The sequence below is a fragment of the Barbus barbus genome (assembly GCF_936440315.1).
Source record: "Barbus barbus genome assembly, chromosome: 29".
Lineage (NCBI taxonomy): Eukaryota > Metazoa > Chordata > Actinopteri > Cypriniformes > Cyprinidae > Barbus > Barbus barbus.
In genome coordinates this window covers 30,409,259-30,429,625 of record NC_136757.1, presented here as the reverse complement: position 1 = coordinate 30,429,625, position 20,367 = coordinate 30,409,259, and the positions used below count along the sequence as shown (strand labels likewise).

The 20,367-nt window shown below is 37.7% G+C and overlaps 1 protein-coding gene across 3 annotated transcripts in view; it reads right to left on the bottom strand.

Moving 5' to 3' along the window:
• LOC306848934 (semaphorin-6A-like) overlaps positions 1-20,367 on the bottom strand; it is an 88,340-nt gene that overhangs the window by 51,647 nt on the left and 16,326 nt on the right. For all 3 annotated transcript variants that reach the window (XM_079383724.1, XM_079383723.1, XM_079383725.1), the window contains exons 2-3: positions 2,051-2,193; positions 510-627 (exon numbers count right to left, since the gene is read on the bottom strand). In XM_079383724.1, coding sequence (XP_079239850.1) covers positions 510-627; positions 2,051-2,150 — 218 coding nt within the window. In that variant the 5' untranslated portion in view covers positions 2,151-2,193. The remainder of the gene's footprint in view (positions 1-509; positions 628-2,050; positions 2,194-20,367) is intronic.

Sequence of the window (20,367 nt, the reverse complement as noted above, 5' to 3'; positions counted from 1 at the left end):
TGTGTGTTTTTGTCCATTTTTTTTAATATATCTATAAATATCTATATCCTCTTTATTTCAGTACTGAAATGACATGCTTAAGTTATTTATTTTTTATTTTATTTCAAGTTTATGGTTTAATGTTTTTAATGTTGCAGAAAACAAGACTCCATATCTTCATTCTGCATCTGTATCTTGATTTAAGGATGTTTAGATATTTGTACTGGAAAACAAGACAAAAAGACCGATGAAGATATTCATGCTTTGCAGTTCATGCAACATTTAACATTTTAAGATTTTCGGCTCTGATTTAAGGACTTAATTCATGGAAGAGCAAATGAAGAAACTAAAACTTGTCAAGTATGACTGTAAAGCACTGATGAGCGTCTGATTCTCACGGCCGCTGGCTCTCTGACTCTGAACATGGGCTGCTGTGAATGGGCTGCTGGTTACCATGCCAACAATCTGGTCAATCTGCTCTTTACCAGTGTCTGCTAATAACCGGGACGATCTTTAAATAGCAAACTCACCTCGCGGCCACATAGAGAGTCCGGTTCATGATGACGATCAGCTGAATGTCCAGCTTGTGCCGCTGCGTGTTGTTCCTTCCCGGTTTGTGTCCCACGAACGCTGGATATTGTTTGGTATCTGACAGGGAAGGAAGTGGAACAGAGTTTGATTCGCAGACGCTTCGTGGCAAAAGCTCAGTTCATTACAGAGCTGTGAATCCACTCGAGACAATAAACCTTCAGCAGAGCTACACTCTTCAACACCACAATCATTCAGGAAAACAGGCCAAACTGAGCGATCAGGACCAAACAAACATTGCCTTGAATCCTCCTCGAGTAAGAGTTAAGTTAATATTTGAATCATTTATCTCATGTTCACAGCTCTGTGATGTCGGACAATAATCGCATGATATGCAGCTAAACAAAATGGTTCATCTTTTTAGTAAATGCTTTATTTTAATTGATTTTATTTTTCAATAATTTATTTTGATGATTTAAGGCAAGACACCAGAGGTGAATAAGGGTAGAAATGTTAATTTGAGCTTAACAATAAAAGACATTATCATACTTCTCTAGCTGATTTATTACATTAAGAACGAAAAAAAAAAAAATGTAATCACAAGTTTTCTGAATGTTATGTTAAAATATGAAAATGAGGCATCTTCTAATTAAATATGCACTAATTTGCATGCATTTCAAGAGAATAAATCTGAACTTTGGATAAAGTCCATAATTATAATTAGATTTTGTTGTCATATTAGAGTTAGAGTTTTTCCGGATGGGGATTCTGGATTTATTTTCACTCCATAAATCAGAAAATACTGTCAACAGACAGAAAACAAACAAACACATTTTCACCATGATTTTAGGAGTAAAATACTGTACAAATCAGTGTGAATGAAATATGAACAAACCTTCAGAATATAGAGAGGAATAAATAAATATAGTTTGCTTTTTGTAAGAGAAAAAACTTGTTAAAGATATGGATTGAGATTGAAAGAGGCAAATAAAGTGCAATAAAATAAAGTGTATTTCTAAAATGTGTGTTTTGGATGTTTTCTTTCCACTAGTCTGAAAGAAGAGACATGATATGGAAGCAAAATAGAGAAACTGACAAGTGCATGAAAAAACACTGGTTTTGCCTGTAGTGTCTGGCCTTAATTCATTATTAGCTTTTTATCAACTTGGGAAACTCTGCACTAGAATGAGAACATAACAGCAAAACAGCCAAAATCGTGTTTCATGAAAAGAGCCTTTTGAATACAAAACAAGAACTTGCTGTTTTAAAAGGAAATACATGGACACAAGAAACAAAACAGTGCATTTCAGGGGCCTTTAAGTGAGACAGTGAGAGCCACAAGTGTGTGTGTGTGTGTGTGTGTTTGTAAGTCTTTCATCCTGACAGGCAAAACAAAAGAAGATCTCTGAAGTCTCGCCGACTCAGACAGCATTTACAGTTTCTCTGGCCACCAGAATCACATTTCACAGAGCTGCAGTGAGAAAAAGATGGTGGGATGAGAACAAGACGAGACAGAGCAAGGAGATGAGACGCAGTTACTCACAGTTGCCGTGTGAAATACTGATTGGCTCGGTGTCTTCTGGGAAAGCGGCTCCGGCCGTCTGCAGCACCGTGAAATACAGCAACAAGGCCTGCGACCGCATGTTTGAGTCCTGCCGCTCCGCTCGATCACTTCTGAACTTCAGCCTGCAGAAACACACACATACACCTAATCAGCAGATTGCTTTAATTGGCTTAGCGGAACATGCGTCAGAGATCAATCGTGCCGCTGAGCATCATGGGTAACCTGAGAGAACTGCTGACATGAACCTCAGCCTGTAAGAGAATGAGCTCAGCGATGGGATGGACTGATATACGGCGCTCTGATTTACACGCTGACCTCTGACCTCGCATGCTCTCAGGGACGCATGAGTTTCCTTGTGCAACAAATTACCCACAAATCACTGCAGATCAGAGCCAGATGCAGATCAGAGCCAGATCTGCTGCACTGGAGAAAAACATGTGTGAGCGATGGCTCAGAGACATAGAGCGATCAAACCTCACGCTTTACATTCATGCATCTGGCAGACACTTTTATTAGCAGAGACTCAAACTGCATTCAAGCCACACATCACTGGGTTCATGCATTCGCTGGGAATCGAACCCATGACCTAATGCTTATGCATTTAAGTAGAAAAAGACTGAAGCACGTTATTTTCTCCCAGGTTCTTGTTTCTGCAGTAGAGTCTGTGAGCTACTAGATGAGGTTCGGCCATAACTGAATGGCACACACACACACATACACACATGTGATAAGATCCCGTGAAAAGCCTTGGTGTTTATACCAAGACACGAACTAAACCTCAAAAACTAGTGATGCACCAAAATAAAAATACTGAGCTGAAGAGGACCGCAGATGATGCCAACCCTCGAACAACATACAAAACTACCAAATTTTGCAATAAGTTTGATCACAACATATAATCATTGCAGTTAATAGTGTTCACAGTCTGTTTGATTGCATGTCATTAACTAGCTGCATGATTTTTACTGTACATGTCTGCCATATGCACATCAACTTGACTTAATTATCTGCAGTAAAACAGCTGTAATGTGGAATGTCATGGAAGGTAGATAGTAAAAAATGTAATGCCAGATAGTAAAAACATTAATGCCGTGTCAGCAGATGAAGATCACAGATTCTCAAGATCTGTGTTGTGCATTTTTTACATAAGAGCTGTATTAATACAATAAAGCAAAACAATATAAAATACAAAGACACAGTAGATTCAAATTACACAAGATTTTTTTTTTTCAAATGTACATATCACAAAAAAAGTTTTCTGTAAGGGACTTACTAAACTAGTCCTTTACCGATCTTTCTAAACAAAATAAAAGTCTACATGCATTAAATAAGAAGCTTAAGAGCTCAAGTTTAATAAGTCTAGAATGTCACTGAATTTGGCAATTTTTGGATTAATTAGTCAAAAGTAGGCCTGTACGATAAATCAAATTCAAATAGGATTTGGACTCGTGTTTGTGACTGTCACTAAAATATAAACACAGGAACTCACTACAAACCAACAAAATAAAAGCAGTTTAACTAAACTGACATAAATTATGACATAATTTTAATTTTAATTTTAAATGAGAATTAATATTCAGTAATAAAACATAACGTTCTCACAACTTTCCCTAATGATTTTTTAAAACTTAACAAATGTTAGGACAAAACGTTTTAAAGTAATGTTTATTTATATACGTTCTCACAATGTTAAGAGATCAAAATCCTCTGAACGTTCTCATGATGTTAATAGTGTTCACAGTCTGTTTGATTGCATGTCATTAACTAGCTGCATGATTTTTACTGTACATGTCTGCCATATGATGAGCGGACCAATATGACTTGAGTCACCACTACTACATATAATGTAGAAACTTTAACTTTCTGTGAAGCTGCTTTGCAGCGATTTTCATCGTGAAAAGCGCTATACAAATAATAATTAAAAAAAACAATTCAGGATGTACAAACCTAGTCTGAATTTAATTTAAAATTCAATTAATTAATCATATTTATTAAATAATCAACACTCAAATAAAACCTGAGTTGTACAAACATTTAAATTGCACAAAAGGCAGTTTTTATGTCATGGTTTTAATAACACAATTAGGTTTCTACTCCAATTTGTTGATGAAATATAAACATTCAAACTGTAGCATAAAACTTGTTTTCTTGACAGATTTATGCAATCATACATTAAATATTGAACCACAGGTTAAGTAAAAATATCATGAATATGTAATATAATGCATATATTTATCAAAATGCTCCTGTCTAGAGTTACGTTTTTAGTTTATGGACATTGATTGTGATTTCTGAGGTAAATGTGATGTTAGGTGATATTATTGATCTCAAGCTGTTTTATTGATGTCTTTCTGCGGCTGAATCGCTGATTGATTGATTACATGATTAATTTCAGTGAGTTTTTCTGATTTATTCATGTTTATTTGCTGCTGTAACTAGTAGTAAACTCTTTCAGTCAATGATTCTGGCCATAAAACTATTTCAATCGAAACTGAAAATTGCTGTTTCAGCAAAACAATTTCAGTTGCTGAAATTTCAGTGCATTGCTCCCTAAAACCTCCTTTTGTGGACATCCTTATTCGTAAAAACAGTATAACAATAATCAAAAAATCAATTATATAAATGCATAAAGTTTTTTGTTAGTGTTACATTTTATCTGTTTATAATAGCATATGCAAGTCTATGCAATGTTTTTGTTTATATAGTGAATGTACATGTGTGTTCATAGTCCAGAATCCATCAACACAAACACTGCAAAGGTTTTAGATATTTATACTAGAATACAAGACAAAAACACTAAGTAAGAGAATCATTTTTTGCAGTGAACACTGATATCAGCTATCACACAACACGTCTCTCTCTCACACACACACACACACACACTCACACACACACACCTGACGATCATGTGATCTCTCAGACTCAGACTGATGATGGACGGCTCTGATCAGACGCAGTGAGAGCAGATCGAGCGTCATGTGAGCACCAGGCGGGTCTCGCTCGCAACCACAGTCTGTAATTAATTAAAGCAGCGCTTGATGAGCTGCCCTGTAATTGAAATGCCAGTAAATGAAGTTTCTGCCCCTCCTGAAGAGAACAACACTTGTGTTACTAAACTAGAAGCTGGTTAACATAATATTGACCAGTACAAACAAATGAAAGAGCGAAGGACGAATTCCTTGTTTCTGTGAGCTGCTCAAAGTCAGATTTTACTAGGAAAGGGCCGAACGCAGCGGCTGGTTCATCTGCTCTTCATCACATGCCGCTGAATAAATAACTCATGCTGCTTTCACCACACGAACCCGCCGGCAAGAGAAGACACACATCTACATATCAGACACAGACAGAGAGTCCTCATCACAGAGCTGGAGTTAAAAATCAGTTACACTACAGTAATGTCAGACACAGAGAACCCAATATTTTTGTGGAAACTGTAATACATTCTATAGTTTGCAGTAAAATATGACCATGGACCACAAAACCAGTCACAAGGGTCAATTTTCTGAAATTGAGATGCATGCGACATCTGAAAGCTGAATAAATCATCTTTCCATTGATGTATGGGTTGTTATGATAGGACAATATTTGGCTGAGATACAACTATTAGAAAATCTGGAATCTGAGGGAGCAAAAAAATCTAAATATTGAGAAAATCTCCTTTAAAGTTGTTCAAATGAAGTTCTTAGCAATGCATATTACTAATTCAAAATGAAGTATTGATATATTTACGGTAGGAAATTTACAAAATATCTTCATGGAACATGATCTTTACTTAATATCCTAATGATTTTTGGCATTAAAATAAAAATGTATAATTTTGATCCATACAATGTATATGTATTGTGCTGCAGGGACACATATTCACTAGTGAACAGCAGCTCATGAGCCGTATTTCACAGTCACACACATGGTTAGATGATCATGTAAACTCAAAGAGTCGTCACCATATGATTCCCTATGACATTTGACAAAACATAACGTTCTCACAACTTTCCCTAAAGATTTTTTAGAACTTAACAAATGTTAGGACAAAACGTTTTAAAGTAATGTTTATTCATATATGTTCTCACAAAGTTAAGAGAAAACGTTCTTTGATCAAAATCCTCTGAACGTTCTCATGATGTTATTTGAATTTTAAGAATATTAAAAATAAACATTCAAATAACATTATATTTTGGATGAAAATTAAATCTTTAAATAACATTATAATCACAGCAAGAAAACTGAACATTTAAATGCTTTAGAAACATTTAAAAACAATGCTCCTACAAGATTTTTATAACCTAAATGTGTGAGCTGGGATGTTTCACAGGGCTCTACAGTAGATCAGCACTAGATTGACCATCAGGTGACAGAAACAACTAAACAATAAATCTGCTTCATAAATACAGTGACAGTGACACACACACACGATCACAGCGATATGAACACACGACAGGAACGATGGCTTCATAATCCTGTTACACCTGCAGCAGAACTCTGAGGCCTCAAACTCAAATCATGATCAGAATGAATGAACTGCGCTTCAGGCAAACACAAACGCACTGAAGCAGCTTTAACCTGCACTCAAACTCTCTGTGAATCTCTAGTATTCAGCAGAGAAACGCAAAAGCCGTGCTCCTGTGTGACGTCTGATACATCAAAACAACACTTTGAGCAGAGACACGCAGAGAGCCCGAGCTGACCTGAGCTTCCTTACAGCTGCTTTTAATTGGATCTGACGCTTTAAAGACTCGTTCTCAGTCACTCACCCTCATCTGAGTTAAACCTCACTAATCAGCAGAGACGAGACCTACCTGAAACAACGCTTACAGACACATTCACAGAGAAAACCACCGCATTCACGAGAATACACCACACATCACGAGAATACACCTCACGAGAATACACGCACATCATGAGAATACACCGTACATCACGAGAATACACCGCACATTACGAGAATACACCTCAAATCACGAGAATACACCTCACATCATGAGAATACACGCACATCATGAGAATACACCGTACATCACGAGAATACACCTCAAATCATGAGAATACACCTCAAATCACGAGAATACACCGTACATCACGAGAATACACCTCAAATCACGAGAATACACCTCAAATCACGAATACACCTCAAATCACGAATACACCTCAAATCACGAGAATACACCTCAAATCACGAGAATACACCTCACACCTCAAATCACGAGAATACACCTCACATCATGAGAATACACGCACATCATGAGAATACACCGTACATCACGAGAATACACCTCAAATCACGAGAATACACCTTAAATCATGAGAATACACCTCACACCTCAAATCACGAGAATACATCTCAAATCACGAGAATGCACCTCACATCATGAGAATACACCTCAAATCATGAGAATACACGCACATCACGAGAATACACCGTACATCACGAGAATACACCTCAAATCACGAGAATACACCTTAAATCACGAGAATACACCTCACATCATGAGAATACACCTCAAATCATGAGAATACACGCACATCACGAGAATACACCGTACATCACGAGAATACACCTCAAATCACGAGAATACACCTTAAATCACGAGAATACACCTCAAATCACGAGAATACACCTCACATCATGAGAATACACGCACATCACGAGAATACACCTCAAATCACGAGAATACACCTTAAATCACGAGAATACACCTCAAATCACGAGAATACACCTCACATCATGAGAATACACGCACATCATGAGAATACACCGTACATCACGAGAATACACCTCAAATCACGAGAATACATCTCAAATCACGAGAATACACCTCACATCATGAGAATACACGCACATCACGAGAATACACCTCAAATCACGAGAATACACCTTAAATCACGAGAATACACCTCAAATCACGAGAATACACCTTAAATCACGAGAATACAGCTCAAATCACGAGAATACACCTCACACCTCAAATCACGAGAATACATCTCAAATCACGAGAATACACCTCACATCATGAGAATACACGCACATCACGAGAATACACCGTACATCACGAGAATACACCTCAAATCACGAGAATACACCTTAAATCACGAGAATACACCTCAAATCACGAGAATACACCTCAAATCACGAGAATACACCTCAAATCACGAGAATACACCTCAAATCACGAATACACCTCAAATCACGAGAATACACCTCAAATCACGAGAATACACCTTAAATCACGAGAATACACCTCAAATCACGAGAATACACCTCAAATCGCGAGAATACACCTTAAATCACGAGAATACACCTCAAATCACGAGAATACACCTCAAATCACGAGAATACACCTCAAATCACGAATACACCTCAAATCACGAGAATACACCTCAAATCACGAGAATACACCTCAAATCACGAGAATACACCTCAAATCACGAATACACCTCAAATCACGAGAATACACCTCAAATCACGAGAATACACCGCACATCACGAGAATACACCGCATATCACGAGAATACACCGCACATCACAAAAATAAACCGCACATCACAAAAATAAACCGCATATCACGAGAATACAGCTCAAATCACGAGAATACACCCCAAGTAGGGGTGGGTGCTATGGGAAAAATATAATAATCAGGATTTTTTTTTAGAAATATCACGATTCACGATTTTATCACGATTCTTTGTCATGTTGGTTTTACTATTTTGGTTTTACAAGTTTTCTGAGCATTACAGCCAAACTAGAAAGACAAAGCCTTTCAAGGTAACAACAAAAAAAAAATGTTTATGTATTATTTTTTTTTTATATTTAGGCCAAAGTGGGCGAAGATAAAAAATCTTTGTCGTCATTTTATCTTTCTTATTAAAAAATAAGAACAAAGATACACATAACAAATACACATAATATACAAATAAAACAAACAGTGCTTTATTTTCAGGTACAATAGGTGTATTTAGCAGGAGCATTCAAGAAATTGAATGAACAAATATAAAAATAAAACACTAGATAGACTGATTCCTAAAGCAACTGTATTAAAGTTTTTCAGTCAAGAATAGTGAGTGATTTTTCTCTTTGCGTTTTGTTATTTTGTTAACGCTAAATGAATAGTTCCCCCAAAAATAAATAGTCATCTGTCTGTCAATTCTGTCATAATGTTTTATTTTTATACCATCATTTACTCAAAAGTAGTTTTAAACCTGAATGAGTTTCTTTCTTCTGCTGAACATAAATGCTATTTTGAAGAAGGTGGAAAACCAAACAGTTGCTGGTCCTCAGTGACTTCCATAGGATTTTTCTTTCCTGCTATCAAAGTCAATGTGGACCAGCAACTGTTTGGTTACCCTCATTCTTCAAAATATCTTGTTTTGGGTTCAGCACAAGAAATTAATAGTGGTTTGGGACAACATGTGAGTGAGTAAATAATGACAGAAATTAAATTTTAGGGTGAACTATCCCTTTAATGACAGTCGACAGCATGTTTAGTGTCCTGTCTCTTTAAGAGCTGCACGCATCTAATATACAGGCACGCATCTGTTTCTCTCTTAACTATTTACTTTTATTTTAGAGATAACCAACTGAGTCTGTATGTAAACCTTGTGTGTTTTGACAGTATTAGCACCAAAAATAAGTTAGTTGAGTAGTCAGGCGCTGTTAGACAGGCTTTTAAGTGCGCGTGCTTCAGGTGTATGCACTCAGAAAAAGCGCACGTCAGACCAGCGCGCGAATGAAACATTTAACCAGCAAGGCTTGTGTGCAAATAATGTACTTTTGCGATCGCGAATAAGTGCAGTGTCCTGTCAGAGTACAGTATATAGAGACGGAGGCACCAGAACTGTATTTGACATAATGTGCGCTGTAGCACGATACTACGATATTTCTTCAAAAGCAGATCGTGGAGACATTTTTATCGTCCACGATCAAAAATCGTCATATCTCACACCCCTAACCCCAAGTCACAAGAATACACCGCACATCACGAGAATACACCGAGAATACACCATAAATCACGAGAATACTCCGCACATCACGAGAATACACCGTAAATCACGAGAATACACCGCACATCACGAGAATACACCGCACATCATGAGAATACACCGCACATCATGAGAATACACCACAAATCACGAGAATACACCTCAAATCACGAGAATACACCTCAAATCACGAGAATAAAACGCACATCACGAGAATACACCGCAAATCACAAGAATACACCGCACATCAGGAGAATACACCTCAAATCACGAGAATACACCGCACATCACGAGAATGCACTGCACATAACGAGAATACACCCCAAATCACGAGAATACACCGCACATCACGAGAATGCACCGCACATAACAAGAATACACCCCAAATCACGAGAATACACTGCACATCAAGAGAATACACCACACATCATGAGAATACACCCCAAATCACGAGAATACACCACACATTGTGGACTTCAGGCGGACTAGGAGTCATGCACACACACCCATCTACATCAACGGAGCTGTAGTGGAGCGTGTGTCGAGTTTCAAGTTCCTTGGCATCCACATCTCTGATGACCTCACCTGGTCCCATAACACCTCCACTCTGGTCAAAAAGGCACAGCAGCGCCTTTACTTCTTAAGGAGCCTTAAGAAAGTTCACCTGAATCCCAGGATCCTTGTGGAATTCTACCGCTGTACCATTGAGAGCATACTCACGAACTGCATCTCAGTATGGTACAGCAATTGCTCCGCATCTGACCGCAAAGCACTCCAGCGGGTGGTGAAAACTGCTCAACGGATCACCGGCACCCAGTTAACTTCCATTGAGAACATTTATCATAAGCACTGTCTGGGCAGGGCAAGAAACATCATCAAGGATGCCCCAAAGATGCTCTCGCACTAGTAGGCTCAGGAAGAGCTTCTTCCCCGAGGCTGTGACACTTCTGAACGCCACACCACCAATCTAACTCCTGCACCTGCTTATTACTGCACTGGTCACAGTACTTTACACACATGCATTTGCACTACACATATTTTTCACAGACTGCACATTGTTAAAGTTATTACAATATAAACTGTTGTTACTGTACAAAGCACAGTAAACTATTTCTATAAAATATTGCACTACTGTTATTTTGCATAGAATACATTGTTCTATCAATACTTGCACACACTCATCCAGCTGTATTTATTTATTTATTACCACTGTTCTCATGTTTCTGCTGTTCATAATGTGTATATATAATCCCACATTGCTCTGTTCATAATGTACATACAATCCCTACATTGCATTCCTATTTATATTCTGTATATACTCTGCTCAATACTGTATATAGCAATTCCACTGTACATTCTGTAAATCATATCTTCATTTACTCTGCACTTATATGTATATAAAACACTATATTCTTGCACTTCTGGTTAGATGCTAACTGTATTTCATTAGCTCTGTACTTGTACTCTGCATAATGACAATAAAGTTGAATCTAATCTAATCTAATTACGAGAATACACCCCAAATCACGAGAATACACCGCAAATCACGAGAATACACCACACATGAAGAGAATACACCCCAAATCACAAGAATAAAACACACATCAGAAGAATACACCGCAAATCACAAGAATACTTCTGATCTCTCGTTTGGCTCTCAGCGAAGGCGGTCGCATTTGTTCTCTCCCTCTCCTCCCCTTACCTTCCCTTCCCTGCTTTGCTCTCTCGTCTCGTCTATTGTCTATTGTCTAATACTTGAGAGACTCTCTCTGCACTGCTCTCCAAACTGAAAAATCATGGATTTGATCAACTGGTCTCTCAATGCAATTGACACAATTGTCTCGACGAGAAGTCTAGGTTCGGGGGAACCTGATTGTCCCAGCGGAACTTTCGCAGCTGGATATACGATGGACGCATGGGAAAGGTGGCGGGTCGTGTGTCTGGCGGCTCTTTCCGTGGAGGACATTGAAGATATCTACCTATTCGGAACCATGACAACAGGTCTTCTGCTGATTGGATTATCGTAAAATTCAGGAAACGGGTACAGCTGTCAAAAGCCTCACTAGGCTGGCCGCTATGATTGAAGCAGTGGGCAGAGCGGTCAGCTCTGAGACTGAGACTATCAACCGCAATATGGATACCATCACGGAGAAGCTTTCGGATTTGAAAAGAAAAATTTATGGATTTGGAGACCAGAATGGACTATGAGAGGTGCCGTGAAAATTGGAATACGGCTACTCGCACCAAGACTAAACAATCTTATCTTCTTTCGGCTCTCTCAAAACAGCACGACCTGGGACAAGGCGTGCTGGGAAACAACCCGGTAAGTGCACTGCAGCGTGACGCTCTCATATTCCTTCCTTCCCCCTTCCACAGACACCTGCAGATTGTTGACTCTGTCTGGGTCCTGATCAAGGCTGTCTCCATAGCAATGTGCTGTGTCGCTATCACATTCTGCGGACTGAGACAACTTGATTTGTATGCCAGCGTGGCGGCTCCACAGGCACATACACACACACACACATACGCACATTCACAGATATGCATTCACCTCCTAACCTCGATCCCTCGCCTTTGCTGCTTTGTTCCACCAGCCTGACAAGCGGGTCCGACCGGCGCCGAGAATGGCTGCAGGACCGGATGGCTGCTTGCCGGAACTGGATTACTCCCCTGTTGCAGTCGTGTGACTTTGTTGTTGATTGACTATGTGCTTTTTGTTGCTGGGGTGTTTTTTCTGTTCTCACACTGTACTCTCTAAAGAATATAGTCTGTGAATTATTTTTTTTCTCCCCCCTCTCCTCATGTCAAGCTGTATCTCTTCCTATAATACCTACATTTCACTGCTGGTTATACTCTGTATGATTATGTATGTGACAAATAAAATTACTTACTTACTTATACACTGCACATCACGAGAATACACCGCAAATCACCACATATCACGAGAATACACCGTAAATCACGAGAATACACCGTACATCACGAGAATACACCGCAAATCACCACACATCATGAGAATACACCGCACATTATGAGAATACACCGAACATCACGAGAATACACCTCACATCACTAGAATACGCCGCCCATCATGAGAATACACCGTAAATCATGAGAATACACAGCAAATCAGGAGAATACACCACAAATCACGAGAATACACCACACATCCCAAGAATACACTGTAAATCACCACATATCACGAGAATACACCGTAAATCACGAGAATACACCGCAAATCAACACACATCACGAGAATATACCGCAAATCCCCACACATCACGAGAATACACCGCAAATCACCACATATCATGAGAATACACCGCACATTATGAGAATACACTGCACATCACTAGAATACACCTCACATCATGAGAATACACCGCACATTATGAGAATACACCGCACATCACGAGAATACACTGCAAATCACCACACATCACGATAATACACCACAAATCAGGAGAATACACCGTACATCACGAGAATACACCACAAATCAGAAAAATACACCATACATCACGAGAATACACCACAAATCAGGATAATACACCATACAGCACGAGAATACACCGCACATTATGAGAATACACCGCACATTATGAGAATACACCTCACATCACTAGAATACACCGCACATCATGAGAATACACCGTAAATCATGAGAATACACCGCAAACCAGGAGAATACTCCGTACATCACGAGAATACACTGCAAATCACCACACATCACGAGAATACACCACAAATTAGGAGAATACACCGTACATCACGAGAATACACCACAAATCAGGAAAATACACCGTACATCACGAGAATACACCGCAAATCACCACATATCACGAGAATACACAGCACATTACGAGAATGCACCGCAAATCACCACACATCACGAGAATATACCGCAAATCACCACACATCACGAGAATACACCGTAAATCACGAGAATACACCGTAAATCACAAGAATACACCGCACTTCGAGTATACACCGCAAATCACCACACATCATGAGAATAAACTGTAAATCATGAGAATACACCGCACATTATGAGAATACACCGCACATCACGAGAATACACTGCAAATCACGAGAATACACCTCACATCACTAGAATACACCGCACATCATGAGAATACACCGTAAATCATGAGAATACACCGCACATCCCGAGAATACACCGCAAATCACCACACATCACGAGAATACACCATAAATCACGAGAATACAACGCACATGAAGAGAATACACCGCAAATCACCAAACATCACGAGAATATACCGCAAATCACCACACATCACGAGAATACACCGTAAATCACGAGAATACACCGTAAATCACAAGAATACACCGCACATCACGAGAATACACCGCAAATCACCAAACATCACGAGAATATACCGCAAATCACCACACATCACGAGAATATACCGCAAATCACCACACATCACTAGAATACACCGCCCATCATGAGAATACACCGTAAATCATGAGAATACACCGCACATCCCGAGAATACACCGCAAATCACCACACATCACGAGAATACACCATAAATCACGAGAATACACCGCACATGATGAGAATACACCGCAAATCACTAAACATCACGAGAATACACCGCAAATCACCACACATCATGAGAATAAACCATAAATCATGAGAATACACCGCACATTATGAGAATCACGAGAATGCACCGCACATCATGAGAATACACCGTAAATCATGAGAATACACCGCACATCCCGAGAATACACCGCAAATCACCACACATCACGAGAATACACCATAAATCACGAGAATACACAGCACATGACGAGAATATACCGCAAATCACCACACATCACGAGAATATACCGCAAATCACCACACATCATGAGAATAAACCATAAATCATGAGAATACACCGCACATTATGAGAATACACCGCAAATCACGAGAATACACCGCACATCATGAGAATACACTGAAAAACTGAAATCACTTGTGATTCAAGTGACTTGTAGAAAAACACTATTTACACACGTACTCATAAGCATTACCACTCACACTCACACACACACACACGCTCCAGAAAATCAGTGTTTCTCACTTGAAACAGCAGTAAACACACAATCATACCAGGGTTACTGCCATTAACTAAAACTAATACCATTAAAAAAACATTTTCATTACTTGAAATGAAACATTAACTTACAATAAAATAGAAAAAAGCAACATTTTTCATTTTCATTTAGATTAATGTTATGTACTAAAATAACTAAAACCAAAAAAGAAGAAAAACATATTTTTTTTGTTACTTGAAATAAATGAACCTTAAATGAAATGTTTTCTTTTATTTCAGCTTGTCGCTAAAGCATAATTTCTCATTTTTATTTAGTGTAACTTTAAAACACTAAAATAACTGAAACTGGAATAAAAGGTGATGATGCTGAAATAAAACTGGTTCACACAGGAGCATTGGTCTCATATTTCTCTCCGAGAGATTTCCCACAGCGACAGCTGTTCAATATCTCATTTCTTTACCGCGTCAGGAGACGTTTGTGACGAGCCGCTCCTGATATCAGCTGTGTCATGCAATTTTTCTAATGGAGATTTCTCATTAATTGAGCGTCTGGCGTCATAGATCACAGGTCTGCGTTTCTCAAAGGTTGCACTCGCAGTCATTGTCTCGCTGTGAGGCAAAACAGTGTTGCGGGAGAAAAGCATCTCAATTGAATTGTGGGGTTACGTGATCCGCATGCAGAGTTACGGAGCAGCTCCACTCCTTCATTAGAGCCTGTAATTTAATTTTACACTTAGAATAATTGGTGGTAATTTGGAGTGCTCATGAGGAGAATATAGAAAGTGACGTATAGAGACGTGGGACTGAGAGACAAAACAACAACGATAGCAGCAATCATTATTCAGGACAGAGGAAAATGATGCCACTTTACTGCTCACAACCACATTATACGTGATCATCATTTAAAGTGCTTTAGAGAGAACATCAGTATATACATATTAAAGTTAAGTTAAAGTCCTCAAGAGGAATAAAACAAATACAGGACAGATCACCTCATCTGATGAGAAATGATCGAGTTCATGTTGAGACTTTGGTATCTTGTGTAGATCTCATGTCAATCTCTAGATTCAGAGAGCCGCGGGGCTTAATTACAATACTAAAAACACATGTGAAGTTCATCAACAACTGTATAGTACAAAAAAAGTTTTTAGGCCAAAATAGTAAACAAGTTGCATTTGAGCACTTCCGGTTCCACTGGCCTGAAATCAATAGGTTTTCTTTCTTTTCTTTTTTTTAAATACATGAAACGAGGTCTGTGTTGAACAAAAACTCAAGATATTTTCATGTTAAATGGCACTACGGAGGTTGTTGGGACAATAAATGCCATCAAAGCAAACAGGTAAACTCAACTACTCACTAGACGCTTTCAGAGTTTATAATTGCGCTCTTGCAAACTAGGGCTGAGTGAATTTTCCCTGATTTATCAATTAATTTGAATGTCATGTTTTGCCATGATTTTATTTTTTTAAACTGATGAATCATGGTTTTGAATTGACGCTGCAAAATAGTGAGCCACGACGGTCAAACGTGTTCGTCAAGTGCATGTTTACACAGAAAATGCATGTTTTGACTAAGAAAATTTTAGTTTTTTCTTATTTGACATAATTTCTGAAAATATAGGATATGCTTAAGACAATATTTGCCTTCATATTCCATGCATCATTTCTGCAAAGATATTTAGCAAGTGAATTTATTTTACATTTACAGAATGTTGAAGATGTGAACAGAACTTTGTTTAACTAGATGGTTAATAAATAGAATATTACTTGGATGATGCTGTAGATTTGTTTTTAAGTTAAATAAGTAAAAATATAAAAAAAAAATTAAAAGTCATCTTGAATTGGTTCAATGTTCTGAAAAAAAGATTTTTTCAAAGAATCAAGATTTTTTTTTTTTTGCCATATCGCCCAGCTCTTAATTCTAAAGGTCTTTGCACACTAAGTCGAAAATTTGATCACATTATAAAATAAATACGACCTCATGTTGTGTCAATCACGTTTACAGACTGCCTCCGAACTTTCATCCGGATCGGGTTCGATTTTCTGCGTTTTTGCATCCTTAGCAAGCATTTTGATAGGAAACGATCAAAATGGAAAAGTTCAGGGAAAAGTTTTTAAATAAAGTCTAAAAGAGTTGTCGGGAGCTGAATGTTGGTGATGTTGAAGTCATGTGACCGCGGTGTAGTTCGTTAATAGTCTACGTTTAGCTTTTCACTTCTGCTGATAGGCTTCAAAATTCACGAAAGTTGTGTTTGTTTGTGAGGATTATCATGATGAACAAAACATGTAAGAATCATACATTTCTGTGGGTCACAGTGCTTATTTTAAGCCAAAGGAGAAATCCTTCAAGGGAACCAGAGTAGCTAATGCTCAACTTACAAAAACACGTTATCACTGCAGCATCGTTTTGATTTATTGAAGAATACAGTTCTTGCAATCACAGACCAGTGGTTAATTGATTTAATATATTGATGCTTCCAGATTCTGTTAATAAAAAAGTTTGAAAGCTCTCAGTAAAGTCTCCATATTCTCTGAGTTTAGACTGATGTGTGTGCAGATGATTTCTGGAGTTCACGGCCGGAGGTTCTAAGGTTCCTGGGGTTTAACAGGAGCCCTTTCTCAACGCTCAAACACAAAGAGACTCAAAGCTGTCAGCAACATCTCAGCGCCGAACGCCTGCCGCGAGGATTACGCTCCCTTTCAGATAAAACCCTCCGCCGCTGCAAAATAAACAGCAGCGCTAAAGCAGCTTACGCTCCAGACGCCACAAATTGCATTCTGATATCGCAAAGTGGAAGTTTTGACTTTAAAACGGCCCTGGAGGATTCCTGACGGAGAAGATGAGCATCAGCTCGCCATGAAAAATGATCTGAAGGCCTGGAGTATTTGTGTGAGACGAGCAGAACAAAGAGGTGTTATCACATCAGCCACAGGAGAACCTGCATTAGAAACCAACATCAGCGTCCAAGCCCTCGTCGGCATCCACACACACACACACGTTCACGTTAATTATGAACCCTCAAACAACATCAGCCATCCAGCATCCTCCAAACACCTCCAAATACCCTCAACAACATCCAAACACACGCTCATGTTCACGTCAAACTACCCACACTGCCAAAAATGATTCTCTTACTCAGTGTTTCTGTCTTGTTTTCTAGAATAAATATCTAAACATTCTTGAATCAAGATGCATTTACTGGACAAGTAAAATTATTTAAGATATTAAGTCTCATTTTCTAAAAAAATTATCAAAATGTCGTTAGTTTTTGTTTAAAACAAGCAGAAATATCTGCCAATGGGGTAATAAAAATAATCTTAATTCAAAGACTGAACAAGGCTAAACTACCATGTTGTAATTTATACAGCTATTTGGTGCAGCATCTTATATGACAAAAAATAAATGAAAAAATTATAATAACAATAATAATGCAATGTAAAAGAATTGTTATATTTTCATTTGATTACATTTTAATTATTTAATTAATCTTTTAAAGTTTATTAAATCATAAAACACAGAATCCAGTAACAATAAAATGTAAAACACAGAATTTAGGGGAAAATAAAAGTAATTTTATGGAGCCCTAAATTAAACGCTACATACTCTGTGGAGTTTATTTGTGAGCAAACAAGTCATGTTTACATTTATTCTCAAGGTCTAACATAACAAAATATGGTGATAAATATCGATATCATATGGTATTGAAAAAATATAGTGATAATATTTTTGCCCATATTGTCCAGCCATAGTTTCATGAAAAATATCATGTAAAAACACACAAAAGAGCAATTTAAGACCAATCCATCTCAATCCAGTGTCATGAAGTCAATGTGAGACAAACGTGTATTTAATTCCAGGAATAAATGGTTTTTCCCAGCGGATCTCCTGCCATTAAATGAGCCGCACACACAGTCTCCACATATTATCATCCCATTCAGCCGCTTTTGTCCAGGTCATTTATCATCGTTGACCGAACAGGTCATTCTCTGTCTCTGATAGACGGAGCGTCCAGACGTAATATCTGTGAAGATAAGCTCCAGCATGAAGCAGGGTTACTATCATTAACTAAAACATTGACTGAATGTAAATAACATATAAATAAACACACTTATTTTATTTCAGCTAGTTGACAAGGCAACATTTCTCTTTTTGTTGTTTAACTTGTACTAAAATAACAAAAAATTAAATAAAAATTAATTTGAAAAAACAACAACTATACAGACATATTTAACGTAATAAAAATGAGAAAAACATGCAAAAAATTACTTATATATAAAATGATTCTAAAATAACAGACATGAATGATTCCTCAAATCGTGTGTGTAGCAGGATTATAAAACCATAAAGAAATTAGTTTAACTGGAAATAAAAGCATTTCTTGTAACTTGTACTAAAATAACTAAAACTAAAATAAAAACGTATGTCTACATTAATAAATATATTTATAAAAAATGGAAATTTAAAAAATACAACAAAATTAATAAAACTTTCAAAATAAACGGAAAACAAATTTAATTCAAAATATGAATATCAACTATAATGGTATCTCACTGATACTAAAATATCAGAGTTGAGTGATGTTAAAGCTTGTCTGTGTAATATGTGGAGAATGAGCGGCTGAATAATGTAAAGTGGCGTAATGAATGGAGGAGCTGCTTAAGTTCAAATATCCACTCAACTAATGAATCCAGCGCTGCGGCCACAGCCTTTATTTCCTTCAGGAACAATGACTGACACACAAACACCTCAGCGGAGGACGAATGATGGACGTCTGATCGAACACACAATTACAGCTTTACTGAAAACATGAATCTGACCTCCTGCTGCGATCCCAGATCAACAAACGCTTCACATGATCAACACACTCAAACACACGGACTAGAGCTGAGCCATTCTTATAGTTTTAATGTTTCGCCATTATTTTATTTTTGTAAAATCGAGGAATTTTGTCATTTTGAATAAAACTATTAACAATAAGACATGTTTTTAGTTTGAACTGTCTTGACTTTTTGACTCTAAAACTGAATGTCTACATTTTGGCTCAGAAATATTCAGCATTTTTCTTACTTTACATTATTTCTGAACATATAGGATACGTTTAAGACAATATTTGCCTTCATATTTCATGCATGTTTTCTACAAAGATATTTAACAAGTGAGAATGTTACTTGAATCATCTTGTAGTTATGTTTTTAATTGACTAGTTAAACATAAAAAAACTGAAATCAAAATCTTGAATCTTCCATCAAACATT